General features: G+C 47.9%; 1 protein-coding gene across 3 annotated transcripts in view; it reads right to left on the bottom strand.

Moving 5' to 3' along the window:
- PWWP2A (PWWP domain containing 2A) overlaps nt 1–17,138 on the bottom strand; it is a 31,856-nt gene that overhangs the window by 1,712 nt on the left and 13,006 nt on the right. The window contains exons 3-4 of one of the 3 annotated variants that reach the window (XR_002466403.3): nt 1,063–1,143; nt 278–433 (exon numbers count right to left, since the gene is read on the bottom strand). Coding sequence is in view for 2 of the 3 variants with exons in the window: in XM_021541258.2 (XP_021396933.2) it covers nt 16,483–16,526 (44 nt within the window). In the remaining variant the exon portion in view is untranslated. Of the gene's footprint in view, nt 1–277; nt 434–1,062; nt 1,144–6,002; nt 8,719–16,430; nt 16,527–17,138 lie in introns of those variants that run through there. The other 2 variants (XM_021541260.3, XM_021541258.2) reach the window with 2 other exon arrangements.

Below are 17,138 nucleotides of genomic sequence, written 5' to 3'. Positions count from 1 at the left end.
AGAAATGTTAGTAATCTTCCCTAAAACCTGGAGCAGTGCAAAGCAAAGGTGTCCAGGTGCTGCAGGGAGCACCAGCTGGCCCTGGCTCCACTCACCTGCAACAACCCAGCACACCCCTGGCATGGACAAAACTGGAACCACTTTGGAACCACCCTGGATGCTTAATTTTTTTTTTTTTTAATGCAAAAAAAATTAAAATTTTAAGCATCCAGGGTGGTTTCCTTGCTCTCACCAGTGAGTTTCTGTCCCTGCCCACACTGTGTGCAGTGTCACTCACCCATGGCTGCCTCTTGTGCCCAGTTACACCAGTGGCCTTTTCCAACCTGCTGCTTCAAGGACATGATTTCTCTTCCTTCCCCTCTGTTCCTGCTTCACCCCTTTGAAGGCCTGGGGAGCCGCAAATATTCCTTCTCAGCTGGAGACTGGGGAATTTCTGGGAAATAGAAGCACAACAAAGCTTTTGAATTTCCTACCTGCTGTGCAAACACATCATCAAATCATTGTGCAACCCCCCTGCAGGATGCCTGATGTGCACCTGGAGTTTTCCAATGAAGGGAAGGGCAAAGGAAGCAGGACTGCAGCTGATTAGTGTTTGTAATTTAATTGGATTGTGTGAAAGTCACTGGGAGTTGGGCATGCTGGTACTGAGAACTCAAACCTCCAGGTCATCCCTCCCTCCTCAGGGCACTCTCCAGCTGGACCAGAAACCTCTGGCAGGTGTTATCTGCCAGCACAGCAAGTTCTCCTCTAGGCAAAATTCCAATTAATTGCCTGAAAGTCCTTTTGCATTGTCCAAATCCTGAACAAGTGCATGTGTCTTGCTTTTGATTTTTAATTTTTTTGTGTCTAAACTAGTTCTCACAGCTGGCACCAGTAAAATAACTGGTGCCTCCTCCTGGTGTTACTTGCCACAACTCAGGGAGTGCCAGGGAATTTTGAGTCACACTTGTTGGATTTACAACCTCTAATAGGAAAAAAACTGTTTTATGAAACAACATCTTTTAAATATAAGTGCTCCTAACCCAAACAGTTCCTTGCTCAAGTGTTCCAACAGTTACTCACCCTCCTGGTAACCAGCATGTGCCTCCTTTCCAGCTGCAGTTGTCCATCCTCAGCTCCTGCCTTTGTTCCTCCTTCCTTTGCCTGCCAAACACAAAACCTTTCAGTAGCTGGCCTTCCCCCTGAGGTGTTTGCACAAAAATAAAGGCAATGTTGGTCCTGTCCATGAGCTGGGTTAGGTCTCCCCTACAAAGAACATTCTCCAGGATTTCCATAACACTTGTGGCTCAGACCTTCCATTTCTTGACCCCAGAACTGACAGTGGGATTTGACTCTGCTTTATGCAGAGGTTCTCACTCTCTTCTGTTTGACCCCTCAGAGACTTTTTAATCCTTTTGGCTGCAGCTGGACTGAGGTTTAGAATCATGGATTGCCAGGATGGTTTGGACTGGAAGGGACATTGAAGCTCATCCAGTCCCACTCCCTGCCATAAGCAGAGACACCTTCCACAGACCAGGGACACCTTCTACAGACCAGTTTGCTCCAAGCCCCATCCAGCCTGGCCTCATTCCAGATCCTGCTCGTGAGTCCCAAGGCCTGGCCCTCAGAGGAGCTGAACACCTGCATTTCCCTCCATCCCACCAAAGATTTGGAGCATTTAACATCTCCTAAAAGATTGAAAAAGCAGCTCCCCAGTTCACATCTTCAGCTCTGTCTCCCAAAACCCCAGCCCCAGGGGAGGCAGCCACACTCCAGGGCAGGGTCAGTGGGATGGGTCCAGCACAGCCAATCCCTCCTGCCCAGCAGGATCCAAAAACTCCCCAGCTCACCCCCTGGGACATTCAGGATTTGACAAAGCACTGAGCTTTGAAGCCCAGTCCTTCTCTCCTTGATTAGCACAAAACTTCTAGGATCTACCTGCCCCTGATTAGCACAGCCCCAGCCTGGGAGAGAGGAGAAACTGCTGGTCACCAGTTCCTGGGCTTTAATTAGCTGTGCTATTCCCAGGGGATTACTGCTGCAGCCAAGAACCAATTACACCCCAGTGCCTCCCCTCCAACCCGGGCAAAGATGCACTGGGGCACATTTAATGTGCAGCATTCATACGTTGCTCATTCACAAGCTTTCCCTGTTTGGATGAATCCCAACATTTTCTTGCTCAGCAACTTTTTCCCACCCCTGTGACTGCTGGGGGGGCTCTGGGCAGTGCCTGGCACAGGAATTGTGGCACTAAGCCAGAGGCATCACTGCCTACCCTGACAAAGATTAAAGGCTCTAAATCAACTGAAAATTAAAATAAACCCCTTTTTTCCTGATTCTGCACGTTCAGTGGGAATCTCCCAATTGGAAACCATCTGCAGCTGCAGCCTGGAGTCCCCAGAACTGCATATTTCTGCTTGGTTGTTTCTCAAGGAGATAATTTACAAGTCCTGCATTCCCTAAATGGATGCAGCAGGATTAGGTTTGTCCTTCCCGGCCTGGCTGGGCGCAGTGCTCTGCTCCTGCTTCCCAGGACTGCCTGCCTGCTGTCCCTGGGCTCCGGGCAGTGTCCGGGAGGGCGTCAGGCTCCAGGAGCAGCTGCTGGGCAGGACTGAGCCCCGGCAGCCCTGGAACCGGGAAGGATCTGAGAGGTGCCATGCCTGCTCTGGGATAAGCTCTGCTGGCCTGTGGGGTTTTTGTTCCTGTCTCTGGCGAGTGAAGTGCAGCATCCCCTCCCTGCAGACACTCCAGGGAGCAGGGAAGGCAGGAAGAAGGGGAAATGCTGGTATCTCGTCTGGGCGGTGGCTGCTGGAAGAGCTTCCTAAGTATATTCCCGAGTGGTGCTGGCGAGTGCCCAGCAGGTCCCTGGAGAGGCAGCAGGGCCAGGGCTTTTCTAGCTGCATTTGTCCTATTTGCATGAGCTCCTTTGGCTGTGACCCTCCATCCTGGGGCACTTCTCTGTCCGAGGGAGGGAGAATTACAGTATTTGAGAACTTAGGGAAAGGAGGAGGTTGAGAGCTCACAGATTTCCTGCCCATGGCTCCAGCCCTGAGCTGCCCTTGAAGCAGCAGCTCTCGCTGTGCCCCAACACATTCGTGTCCCTGCTCCCAGCTGGAATGCAGCTGAGGCCTTGGAACCTGGAGCCAGCAGCAGGTTTTCCAAGGCAAGATGCAGCTGATGGCTCTGCTGACAGGATCCTGCAGTGTTAATGCAGAGGGGTGTGAAGTCCAACCCCCCCGGTTCTGCTCTCACAGCTCATGCTGCCTTTTTAAAGGCAACCACAGCCAAGTGAGTGAATCACAGAAGCATCATCCCCATCCCTCTGAGCAGTGTCAGTATTATCCTTAGCATGGCCCAGTATCCATCCCTGAACTCTCTGGGGCCCCCAGCCCCTTCCCCTGACAGCTCAGAGCCTTCAGTGGCTGGATGAACCCCCCAGCAGGAACAGCCTCACTTAATATTTAATGACCAAGACAACCACAGTCAGAAATTCCAGCCCCCAAGCTCTTAAGATGTGGAGCTCAGCTGAAAATCTAGATTTCAAAATGAGAACTACCCCTCCTGGGCTTGGAATATTTACCCCAAATACAGAATATGCCAAAAACCTCTGCAGGGGTGCCCAGTCTGCCAAGTGTGGAGCACCCATGGCTTGTGCTGCAAACCAGCAAAGGAAGGCAAAACAAAGAGCTCAGAGACAGGGGAAAAGCAGGAGCAGAACCACAAAAGCAGGATATGGAATGTGAATAAACCCCACGGTAAGACCAGCAAACAACGGGATCCTTTTCCTGGCTCCCTCCTCTGCCTGCAGAACACGACAAGGAGAGCAAATCCCAAGACAACTGGAGCAAGGACAAGGGAGGAGGACACAAATCCATGGCAGTGAGGGGGAGTTGGTGCCAAGGGCTGGGTTCTGTGCGAGGGGCTCGGCGCTGGCACTGCTTCCCTTGGAGCAGGGGGATGAGCCCTTGCAGCCTCATCAGTCCCCTGCCACAAAATCCTCCCAGCCTGGGCCATTCCCAGCTTCCCACAAAGTCCTCGGGCACAGAAGGGCCCCTCCATGCAAACCCGGCACTCTCCGTGAGGCAGATGAGCCCAGGGACCCTGAGGGAATCAGGAACCTGAGGGAATCGGGAGCCCCAAGGGAACCGGGAGCCCTGAGGGGATCGGGAGCCCCGAGGGGATCGGGAGCCCTGAGGGAATCAGGAGCCCTGAGGGGATCGGGAGCCTTGAGGGAATTAGGAGCCCTGAGGGAATCGGGAGCCCTGAGGGGATCGGGAGCCCCAAGGGAATCAGGAGCCCTGAGGGAATCAGGAACCTGAGGGAATCGGGAGCCCCAAGGGAATCAGGAGCCTGAGGGAATCGAGAGCCCCGAGGGGAGCCCCAAGGGGATCGGGAGCCCTGAGGGAATCAGGAGCCCCGAGGGGATCAGGAGCCCCGAGGGAATCGGGAGCCCCGAGGGAATCGGGAGCCCCGAGGGAATCGGGAGCCCTGAGGGAATCGGGAGCCCTGAGGGGATCAGGAGCCCTGAGGGGATCGGGAGCCCCGAGGGAACCGGGAGCCCCTCAAGCCCGGCCGGGCTTCACCCGAAATGTCCCGAACACCCAGGGTGTGACAGTGTGAGTGCCCAGTGCCACTGCCACCGAGCCACCATTCCCTTCAGCAATGGTCTCACCCTGCAGGAGGATCTCGGAGCCCTCACACTTGGGATGGGAGCCTCTCCAAAGCCCTCGTGCCAGAGCTGCACTTTGGCCCGCGTTCAGCGTCGCTTTTGATGACCGGGGGCAGCAGCAAACGCCGTTCGAGGGGTTTGTGCGGGCCGTGGGTCACCTTTATCCCTTTGCCAAGCACTGCGGTGAGGATTAATCCATGGAGCAATTGCAGAGCTCTGAAATCTGCCCGGCCGAGCTCTCTGGCGGCTGCCAAGTCCGTGTCACAAAGGAGAAGCCATTAGCGAGCAATTAGCCTTCGGCAGGATTCCCCCGCCTAATGAGGATCGCGGCTCGAGAGGAGCTGCAAGGCTGAGGGAATAATGAGAGAAAGGGATGGGAGTTCCTGTAAGCCCGACAGAATGAGAAACAACCACGAAGGAAAAGAAAACCATCTGCTGGAGCTGTGCTCGGGCCACAGCCAGATGTGGGTGTTTGTCACAGCGCTCCCAAAGCAGCCCAGGCTGAGCCAAGAGCAGAGCTTCCCAGTAAATTCGATTTGGGGGAAAACCTCCTCATTATCCACAGCAGGTCACTGCAACAACCCCTTCTCAGCAGGGTTAGTACCTCTGGGTGATCCACCAGCTCCTGGCATCCTCTGTGCCATACAGCCACCCTGTGCCATACAGCCACCAATGCTTCCTGGAAATCAAAACTTCCTACAAATCAAGTTAACTCAAGCAGCATATCTGTTCTTTAGCCCAGGAGTTCAACTCAATTTAGGGAATCTTTCTTCACAGTGCTGAAATGCAAGTGGAAAAAACGTGTGTAAATGCTGCCTTCTATTTGATGGGAAAGTGCAGTTCCAGAGTCTGCCATTCCATAGAATAGATTCAGATCATCAAGTCCAAGCACCAACCCAACACCCACCAGGTATTTTTGAAAAATACTTGCTGGCATGGCCCTCCTTTGAGCACAGTGGGATGGAGCTCTGGAACAGAAATTACCTCTCCAGCACCACCTGATCCCTGCTCCAGGGCAAGAAAACACAGCTGAGGACAAGGCAATTGGAGAAATCCCCTGTACACTTACCTGTGAGGGCAAGCTTTGTCTGAAACTGTGAGAACTCCATAAAAAACAGCCCAAGGACTGCAGGAACCCCTTCCCATGGCATTCCCTCTTCCTCCTGGGACTGTGAAGCCACCAGGGCTTCCTTGGATCTGTCTCTACCACACCATCTTTTCTTACTAACTACAATTTTTCCTACTGCTTTGGGAAGCATCCAGCTGGCTTGGGATCTTTCAGCCACTGTGGTGAAAGGTGAGGTTAGGTGGAGACTTGTCCACGTGATGGAATTCCAGCAGTGGACCAGCAACCTGAGTTTAATCTTTGTTTAATCCAGAAAAAACACTTCTGACATAAATCAAAGGCTTTGGAGGTCAAGGACTAATAAAGCAAGAAAGTTAAAGACATCAAAACATTATTTCCCTTTAAAAGAGCACTGAAAAAATCAAGGCTTTATTTGAATAAATGTTACACAACATTCTTTATCATTTTTACTTCTCAGCAAACCTTAAAGGGTGAATCAGATTTTCCTCATTCAAGTCTACAAAATGAAAGAGGCATAGTGACCATTCAATATACAGACAAGAAGGTAGCACGGAGCAAAGCTTAAATATTAAGCAACTAAAGCAAAAAAGTGAAAAGCAATACATTACTGTCACTCTCTCTCATTAGAATATCCCTGACAAATTCATTTCCAAATGAAAACGTGGTTTCCAACGCAATGCTGGGAAAAGCAAGGCAGACATGAGCTCCCTTGGATGCTATTTGCTCTTTACCCATATTCTCCAGTGCACACCTGCATCCCTTGGGTTAATCCCTCCTGGTTCAGCTGCTGTGCTCAGGGAGGGGAGGAGAGCCCTGGGGGATCCGGGGGCACAGCCAGGCACTACCGGCTTCCAAAACAACAGCAGGCACTCCTCAATCCCATGTGCAACAACCCTGCCACCACAGTCCCGGGCCTTTTTCCTGAGCAGAAACTGGTTTGTGCCATGTGGTTTGGTGGCTTCTCTGTTTGGTTTTTTGGGGGGTGGGGGACAATGTACCTGATTAGGCCAAGCCTCCATCCACTGTCAATCCAAGCGGAGGTGAAAGGCTGGCACGGACCCGGCACCAAGGCACCCCTTTCCTCATTCACATGTCTTTCAGTTCTAGTCACATCCCAGGCCCTGAGGCAGGACCAGACTGCTGGGCCTCTTCCACTGGTGAAAAGGAAAAGCACTGTAGAACAAATATTCATCCAAATTAAAAAAAAAAAAGTTTGTACTTCATGGTGAAATCGTTATGGCAAACGGTACAATTTGAATGCACTGCACAGTATTGTACAGCCTGTTTTTAAAAAGTAGGTAGTGAATATTTGATTTTTGCATTTATAAATAAAGAATTTAGCTCTGAAAAGCAGACACTGAAGCAGCACAAAGCACGAGCTGCCACACACTCAGTGTGTGAATCCCTGATGGGCCTGGCTGGGGTTTGCGGGCCTGTCCCAGCCTGTCACTTCCCCCTCTCCGATTGTTTAACAAGTATAAACCTGTTGCCAATGACAGAGTTGTCCTAACTTCAAATTTTATGTGGTTCATTCAGGCTCCAGACACGAAGAAATTGTCTTTGTGCTGACCCAGAGGACCCTTGGAAAGGTCTCTCTGGTTTTAAACGATCCAGACAACGACACTCTATTTTCTCCAATTGAATCAGGATATCAGTAAGGAGGAAAAGAGTTTCCTACAAGTCCTTTCATCTCTATAGAAACAGAAATTTGTCTTTTAGTAGATTATGTGCACATTTTCATATCTTCAAAACAAATATTTATTTTCCCGGGTTACACAATAAATCTCCTGCTAAGAACTTTAAAGAAATGGTTCTGCCGAGACAGTGTGCACACAATGGAAATAATTAGTGACAAATAAATTAATATTTAATAACTCAAGATTTCAGCAGCGTGTCCAGCATTCCCAAGCTCCATTGAAGTCAGTCTTACCCAAGACCTTTCTGGGAGGGGAATAAAATGGATAAAACCCAGTGGGTTTCTTTTTTTTTTTTGATTTACAGCTTTTCAAAGAAGTCAACGCAACTCAGATCAACAACCATCAGAAACTCTAATAAAACCTTTGCTCTCTACTAGTTACCTATCTGAAAAATATTCATGTCAAAAGGAAAAAATAACCCATGATTTGAAATAGAAATGCCATCCCATTGAATCACTCTCCATTCATGATTCCCATCCTGTTATGGATTATAAGCAAAACGCTGCTCTCTGCCTTGTAGCCCCTCTCAAGGTTATTTCACAACCCTCAAATCCCTAAGTGTTACAATAGCATAAATAAAATGCAACCATATTCACACAGAAGGAGCTTTCCCATAAAACAGAGATCCATGGAGTTTGTGGTCACTGTCCTTTCCATCACCTCTATGGGAAATGTTGGTCTCAATAGCAGGACTGTTCATATTTCACAATACAACTGGGTTTGGACATGCTTTGATCACAGATCACAGCTCTGCTAACACCTGCACTAAATACTAACTAAGCCTCAGAGAATGGAAAATTGCAATGCTAAAGTCAAGAATTAAAAGAAAAGTTCAAAAGTTACAGTCAACTTCCCAGGCAAATTGGCTCCGTCACTGGCACCTCTCAAAACATACAAACGTGACTGTCACATTACAAAAACCCCAGTTATCTGCAGTGAGTCTTCATCCTAATAATTCAAGTGGTTCCTTGCATGTAAGTGTCATAGAGTCTTTCGTCATTTCATGCGTCATTTATTGCAAAAAAGTTTTATAAAATATTTCCTAACATCTTTTGAAATTTTAAGGAAAATGTACATTAGGTACAGGTGCCCTAACGGTGCGAGGGGGAGCTTGAACATCTTTTACCCCCTTTCCCCTTCAAAAAAATGTTTACTACTTGGGTGAAGATTTCAGAGGAAAAATAGGACAAGTCAGTCTCAGATTTCTCTCAGTCCTGATGAGCTGGTGCTCTTCGTGGCAGTGTAGTGAGGTTCCATAAAAACAGCGGGTCATTAGTGTCTCTGAGCTGAAAAGGGGAGAGAAAGGGAACATGGTTAAATGTCTTCCAGTACATATTGCAAAAGTAGGTAAAGCAAAAGCTGAGGTGGCCAGAAAAGTTACTGGCTCACCTGCTTTGTGCATCGTGTGCAGAAGACAAAAAATAGATTGACATTATCACAAGACAGACACCAGTGAGCAAACTCCTCCGGGACTGGGGTTTGAGGAGGAGCCACCGAACCAATCTGTTACATCTCACCCCATTTCAGCATCCAGAGAGAATTCCAATTGTAAAGACATTCAAAGACAGCTCAGGAATCAGGGAGATTAATTCACAAAATCTATACATTGATGGCAGTTCACAACACAAAGCTAAATCTGAGCCTGCAGTGCCCTTCCACACAAGGGAGCCGAGTGCCTGAGGGAGCATGAACTGTAAACCTGCTAATGGTGTTTCCTTCCCAGGGCTGCCTGTGTTTTCCCATTTACTCCAGAGAACAGGAATAAATTAGGATAAAGCACAGGAACAGCCCAAGTACTGAGCTCTGCATGAACCAACACCAGTCAGCCACCAGTTCTTACTGGGAGGAGGGGGAGGCCCTGGCACAGAGTGTCCAGAGAAGCTGTGGCTGTCCCAAGGCCACGTTGGACAGGGCCTGGGGCAACCTGGGGTGGTGGAAAGTGTCCCTGCCCATGGCAGGGGTGGGACTGGATGAGCTTTAAGGTCCCTCCCAACCCAAACCAGTCTGAGATTCTGGGATTCTATGGAGATTGTGCTCCTCAGATAGAGTGACTGAAAACCTGACTGCCTGAGTCAGCTCAGTGTCTGTGCCACTGAATTCCCTGAGTGCAGCCCACTGCCTGTGTATCACTCATTTTGTGGGGTCCCTCACTCCACGTGGGCTCCATGGGTCCCTCACTCCAGGTGGGCTCCATGGGTCCCTCACTCCAGGTGGGCTCCATGGGTCCCTCACTCCACGTGGGCTCCATGGGTCCCTCACTCCAGGTGGGATCTGTGGTGTGTGGGACAGTGACAGCTCAGCCTGGCTGAGGGCACGGCTCTCCCGGGATCTCCAGCAAGCTCACAGGCTGGACTCTGCTTTGGAGCAGCTCCATTCAAGTGCTGGAGGCAGAATCACACAGAATCCTGGGATCCCACAGATCCCAGACTGGGAAAGCCCTCCCAGAGCACCAAGTCCCAGCTGTGCCCAATGCCCACATTGTCCCCAGCCCAGAGCACCGAGTGCCACCTCCAGCCCTTCCTTGGACACTCCAGGGATAGGGATCCAAACCTCCCTGGGCAGTAACAAGGCCTGAGCACCCTTTCCATGGGGAAATTCCTGCTGATGTCCACCCTGAGCCTGCCCTGGCCCAGCCTGAGGCCGTTCCCTCTCTTCCTGTCCCTGTTCCTGGAGCAGAGCCCGACCCCCCGGCTGTCCCCTCCTGGCAGCAGCTGTGCAGAGCCACAAGGTCCCCACTGAGCCTCCTTTGCTCCAGGCTGAGCCCCTTCCTGCTCCCCCAGCTGCTTCTGGGGCTCCAGCCCCTTCCCTATAGAGCCATGCTAAGGACTGCCCCAGAACAAGGTAAAAATGTGTGTCAGGGCAGGCACTGACACACCTCAGGCTTTTGCTGCCTGTCCCACTGAACTCAGCTCACACGGACTTTTCCTGGCAGCCAGCACTGCCGTGGGGGCTCTGATTCTTCAATGTGAACATTTGCTCAATCCCTTTATTCACTGCTGTCCAGAGAGAAGCGCTGCCTTTGAAAGTCCTGGCTTTTATCTCCAAAGGAAAAGCAGAAGGACACCAGGCAGCCATGGAGGGGAAGAAAAGGCACCCCAGAAGGACAAGGGAAGCAAAAATAGCAGCACATCCCATCAGGGATTAAACCTCAAGGCCAGGAGCCCAAATTTATATTGTCACAGTAACATTTATGCACCTTCCTGGGGGATAATGGTGTCTGTGTAAAACTATGGAACAGAAGGCACAAAACTCCTATTTTCCTGCTACAGATTCCATTTGCAACCAGTGGAGAAGAGGGAAACCAGGCTGCTCTTCCAGATGATGAACTACTAAAAGCAAGAACTGTTTCCTGCCTTTACAGCCTCCAGCAGCAGGACCTCAGCCACCAGGAAAACAAAGAGCAGCAACACATTCTTCCCTTTGTGTGCCTAATTCCCTGAAATATATGACACAGTATCAAGAATTCCTAAAACATAGTCCAACCCAGTTTTTTCCATATAAATGTTCTAGAAGAGATTACTCCTAAATCTCTCAACACTTGAAATACCTCAAGACCTTTTTTTTTTCATTAACTAAACTGACTACAATACTTTAAAAAATAGTTTTTGTGGTTTTAGTTCCTTTTCACCAGAGCTACTAAGCACCCAAACTGGCACCATGTGCTTTAAAATCCTGCAGCACTGCAGAGATGCAATTAAACCCCAGAATTTCCTAAAGCCAAACAAAAATCCTACACATTACTAAATAAAAAATTATGCTAAATTAGCATTTAAGCAAATATTTGCTTGGAATTGTATCTGCTTATTTCACTGACAAAGCAAGATCCCCTCTCCCTCTTTGTGCACCTGTTAAAGGATGGCAAGGACGATTCCACCACCTGAATTTGCTGTGGTTCTGTTACAGAATCTCATTGCTAGCAACAAGCACTTGCCTCCCAAAGCACAGATTCCCAGTACATGCCTTGCATGTAGGAGAATATTCCTTATTCATATTGCATATCTGACATCCAAAACATCTCTAAACAAACAGGAAAACTGACCTAGATTTGTTTTTTTTTTTTCCTAAAGAACAACCTGATTTCAAGTTGCTGTTCCATAAATGGCATCAGCCAAGCAGGAGGCTGCACCCCGAGGCCCCTGGCACAAGGGCAGTGCAGGTTTCCTCAGATCAAACCTGGGTCACTCCAAGTGTGATTCCTGCAGGATGTCACCAGGACACAGAGGGCAGAACCCTCTGTTACATACTTTTACAAAGATTTTGTTTTTCCAAAATCAGCCTTGCTAACGACAAAGTGACAGGGCAGACCCACCACCCGTCCTCTCGCCCTCCCGGCTGCACTGAGCCCAGCTCAGCCTGAGCCATTTTGCTTTTCAAACCCTGGCTTTACACAGACAGCACCCAGGGCTTCACTGTCACAAATGCAAGCAATATTCCAGTGTTTGATTCCAACTCCCTGCCTCAGTTTAAGTGTGATTTCCTGTCCCAGCTGCAACTCAACAGAGCCCTGCTTCCCCTTCTGCCCCATCCCACAGGGATTCACACACCTGGAACAGCCTCAGTTCCCACAGTCCTCCCTTCCTCCTCTGCACTGAGGAATGGAATCACTGGCACAGAAATGGAATTACAGCTGCTCAAAATGTGCCTGGTCCTGTTTGGGAAGTAACTTGTCAAACACAGCCCAAACAAACCCCACAGACCCATTTCTTCTCCCACTAAAGGAGCAAAGCTCAGATTCCAACTTGTTCCAGGGGACCCTGATTTGTTCCCTGAGCCAATTCCTACCTGCAGGCTGCTGCTAAGTTCTCCCCTCAGGCCATGGGCAGGCAGGAAGAGGAGATCAGACACCACATCCCATGGCACAAGCACCGGGAGTCATCTTTTCCAGGTTATTCCACCTTTTTTTTCTTTACCTTTTGCACCCTTGTGTGTCCCTCTTGGATGTGCAAGGTGGCTCAGGTTTTCTGAAGCCCTGGTCTGTCAGCACCACCCACCTTCCAGCCAGCAACACCAATTGTTTTTTCCTGGGGAAAACGTGGAGCCAAGCTCTCCTCAGTGGCTGGTGCCTGGCACTAAGGTGCTGCTCCAGGGAATTATCCCAAACTGCCCCACCTGGGAGCAACAGCAAAGCTGTGCAGGGAAAAAGCAGAATGGCAAACCAGTCACCAACTCCCTGGCACCACAGCCCTGCCTGGGAACTGCTGCTCTGCCTTGTGTTCACACAAGGGCACTTGTGTCATTGTTAAATGTAAGGGAAGAAAATCATTAATTAATTTAAATGACAGTCTGGATTGTGTCCACATCCCAGGTAATATAGAAGATTGAAATGTATGAGTAAATCACAGGGAATCATAAGCTGCCATCAGGGTCCAACAATTAAACCCTAATGATTAGAGGTATTTTTGACCTGGGAGGAATTGCTGCTGCTTGGTAAAACCCATCCAAATGACCACAAACAGCTCTTACCACAGAGGTCAGAGGTAGATGGGCTCAGACTAGAGCAGGAGCCTGAAAATGCCAGGAGGGTGAGCAGGGAGGAGAAGGGAAAAGCCACAGTGCAGGGGATGTTATTCACATGAACAGCCCCAAAATTACACTGCCAGGGTGACCTGTGGGAGGGAACTGTTAGAACTAAAATCCAAAGTGTCCCACAGGGCAGCTGGGGAGGTTAAATGGTGACTGGGAACTGCCATGGTCACTGCAAGGCCAGGGATCACACACAGGCTCTTTCCAGCAGGGATTAAGGAGAATTTGGTACTGGATATTCCCATCCCCATCTCCCAAGCCTGATCTAATGGATCTTCAGGCAGCTACACAAGTCCCCAGTGTTAAATGTGGGTGATCCCTGATCACCCCATGGTCAGAAGCTTTGTCAGTTAAGAAAAAAATCCCTTTTTAAACAGTCCTAGTCATTGTACCCAATGGATTATGCCAGCACACACTGCCATCCATCCCTTTAGGCTCCAGCTCACTGCACATCCCTCCCAGCTCCAGATCAGTGAGGGACCCCCTGCACTGCCTGAATTTGCTGGTCCTGCAGGCATTCACTGGAACACAATGCTAACTAAAGCAAAGGATGGACTGAAATAGCTTTTCCCTGAGCATCAGTCTTTCCACAGCTCCTCAGCCAAGAAAGCTGCTCTGTTTTCTCACTGGACTCCACAGAACAGGCAGAAGGACAGATGACGATGCTGAGAATGAGCTACTGACATTTATTTTCTAAAATTCACGTTTCTATGCTATTCTTGACAGTTTTAGCTGACATGAAAGAAAATATCAGGATTTAAGGGAGTTAAATAGAACCAGACCTAAGGGCCAGCAATGCAAAAAGTAACTCTTACCCTTCCTCACTTGTGCTACTCTTATTCTAATTGCTTAGAAATTTAGAATCCAAATCAGTTCGAAACTATGTTTAAAAAACCCATATGCTGAAAAAAAAAAAAGTATTTTCAGCCTTGCACAGACCTGAACCACCCAGGAACCCCACCCCAGGGTAGTTCTGTAGGTTCCAAACTGAAAACAGCGTGTCTGAAAGAGAAACCAAATCATCAGAGATGATTATCAAACTGAAGTGTTGACACAAAGTTCCAACTAATTAGAACAGTAACAAATATCTGTTCAATTTCCTGCACGACTCCACTTCAGACACACACAAACATTTCCTGTTGCTTCCAGCTCTGCTCCTGAAGCCTCACACCTTCAAACAGCTCTGGGGAAAGAGCTCTAAGCTTTGCACTAACTGCTCTGTCCCCCAAGGCATTTTACCCAAAGATGCTCAGAGGAACAGAACACCTGTACTGAAACTCATCGTGCCCCATTCTCCCCCAAACTGACAGGCCATAAATACCCAACAACCACACAGAGGCACTTCATTGATTAAAAAAGGCACCATTTGCCATTTATCCCATTAAACTGATGGGGAAATAGCAGTCACCCTCTGTGCTGCTGTTTGCCTTCCGAAGGCAGAGTCACAGAAGGATTTAGGTTGGAGAAGACCTCCAAGGTCACCAAGTCCATTCTGTGCCAGATCCCCACCCTGTCCCCAGCCCAGAGCACTCAGTGCCACCTCCAGAGCTCCTTGGGCACCTCCAGGGACGGGCACTCCAACCCTCCCTGGGCAGTTCCAATCCCAACCACCCTTTCCATGGAGAAATTCTGCCTGACACCCCCTGAGCCTCCCTGCCCAGCCTGAGCCCCTTTGCAGCCACAGGGGTGGGAGCAATGGATAAATAAATCCTGGAGAAGTCATGGAAGGAGCCAGCCCTGGAGCAGTGGCACTGCTGGCACCACAGGCACACCAAGGGGGGTTACAGCTTAGCTAAGCCAGGCCTAAGCCTTGTCCCAGCCTCCAAGGCTCTGCTCACCCCGGGCCTGCCTGCACCAGGCTCTGCCCCAGCCCAGCCCCTGGAAACTGCTGCATCCACAGGAGCAGCTCCTTTGGCAAGGGACAGGCAGGGATGAGTACAAAGAGATCTTCAACTTACTGCAACATGGTGTTATCAAAATTAATTTAACAAATTACTCGTTTTGAGCCCTGTTCAGTCTGCAGCAATCCAGCACATTCACGCTGAAACTGAGGAAAGACTTAAAACTCATCTGTTATAAATCAAAACTGATTTAAATGCCTTCCATAAACAGTCATTTTGAACATAAAACCACCTAAAGAAAGCCCTCCCATACCTGTTGCTCCCCAGTGAACACCTGAGCAAACTCTGCCTATGTAAGCTGCAGTGCTATTCTAATTTTATATAAATTAGGAGAACAAAGCTTCCAGGTCTTCTAAAGAAAAAAATAACAATGTCAATATTGATTTTGCCACTGCTTGGCTTAGAACAACTAACTTAAAGCCAGTTCACTTGAGCTTCTAAACCTCAAGGAAGTGGTGTAGACATCTGACCCACCTCACATGGGTTCCTGACTCCAAAAAGCAGTTTGCTTTAATTACAAAATACAGCTTATTTACTTAAAGAAACTGTTTCTGTTTGCAGGAGAGAATACAGAGAAGTGAAACAGATTTTTTGTTCCAATTTTTTTTTGTTTTTTTACAAAATCTATTGTGTGTTTATCACATTCAAAAAGCATTGACCAGTGGGTTTCTTTTTTGGAACAGTTAGAATGCCAAGGTAAAGTTGCTATATTTGGAAGCTTAATTAGCAATTAATGACTGTCATCTTGAGGAAGATTTGAACAGCCATGCGTCTGACACCTTAGACTTCCAATAGTTCTGTGGGCACGAAAAATAATTAAAAAAGGTAAAAAGAAACTGAATGCTTTGGCAAGACCATACAATATCATGAACATAAGAAATTAAATCTTAAAATTATTTTCAGGGTTCAATGATTAAATCTTTGCCCCCTTTTTCATATTTGTTTCATTTCAGTCTGAGCTTAAATTTTTACATCTGTCATAATTGCCTACGTGGGCAATCCTGGAAAAACCAGGATGAAAACTGCTTTGGGATGAGCACCAGGAGACTCTTCACAAGGCATTGCAAAGCTGAAGAAGGAATGGGCTGGAGGACACAGGAATTCACATGGTCAGGTAAGGACCAAAACTTACAGAAGAAAAAAAAAAGTCAAGTGCATTGCATGAAAATGCCCCAGTAATGAGCAAAAACCATGCAAGAACAGCTGGAATGGCAGTGGAGAGCAGCTCTGACTGCTCTGAGATGGAAACGGAAACATTCCCCACTGTACAAGTGACATTATCCACAGTCTCTACTCAAATGTATGGCCCAAAAGCTAATTTAGGGAGAAATTTAATCAACTTTCCAGAAAGCCCTCTACAGAGCTGGTTTTGAAACAAAAGGGACAGATAATTAATAATCTCCAAATTAAGACTGAAGTATACCAATAGTATTTACATCAAGCACTTCATCTTTAAGAATGCATAAAAAAGGACAATTTACTTTTTAAGGGTGTCCTCTAAATCCGGCATACAGATAAAATACTCTGACATCCTGGATTTGTTTCAAAGCTTTTTGAGAAACACACACAAATAATTCAGATTTAGTCAATTTTATTTACAGTTTGTTTTTTTTACATTTCAGAGCATTACACAATTACATATCTCATTTTTCTGACCTGCAAACAGATACCTTAAACGGAAATAGTTAAAAAAAAAAAGAAAAAAAAAAAAAAAAAGAAAAAAAAAAGTTAGATACATCCAAAATGCAACAATTACACATCTGACAATTCACAAAGTGTAATTTACTAGGACGTATCCTAAGAATTTAGGAACAACCAGTCAGGAGAAAATCTGACCAATTTCAGCAATTGATTATTTACACATTCAAAACAAAGCCTCTCTTAAGCTAAACCTCCAGGCAAATGGCCTGAAAGATTTCTTCAGGAAGAAAGACCAGAATGATTCACACCTATGCAGCATTAACAGCCCTTGATCCCAAACACTGAGGCCTCCTCAGCTTTATCTTAGAGCTACAGGCATCCCTCGACTTCTCCGACCCTGAAGTGATTTAATTGTGCCCCCATGTGCATAGAAAGGTTGAGTGTTTAAGTGGTCACTACGATAAAACCCCATTTAATCTGGTCTTTAAGTCACTAAAATTCTTCTTCCTTACAACTCGGAGCACGTCTCCAATGCCATTTAAACCGGCCCGCAGAGGGGAGCTTGGGCCCACCGGGCCCGGCCAGACTAAATCCATTAGAGACTGGTTAAAAATAATCTTTAAAGACCATTTAGACAAGGC

The sequence above is a fragment of the Lonchura striata genome, chromosome 15 (assembly GCF_046129695.1).
Source record: "Lonchura striata isolate bLonStr1 chromosome 15, bLonStr1.mat, whole genome shotgun sequence".
Taxonomy (NCBI): domain Eukaryota; kingdom Metazoa; phylum Chordata; class Aves; order Passeriformes; family Estrildidae; genus Lonchura; species Lonchura striata.
The sequence above is the reverse complement of the archived record's forward strand: the minus strand, read 5'-3'. Positions and strand labels throughout refer to the sequence as shown.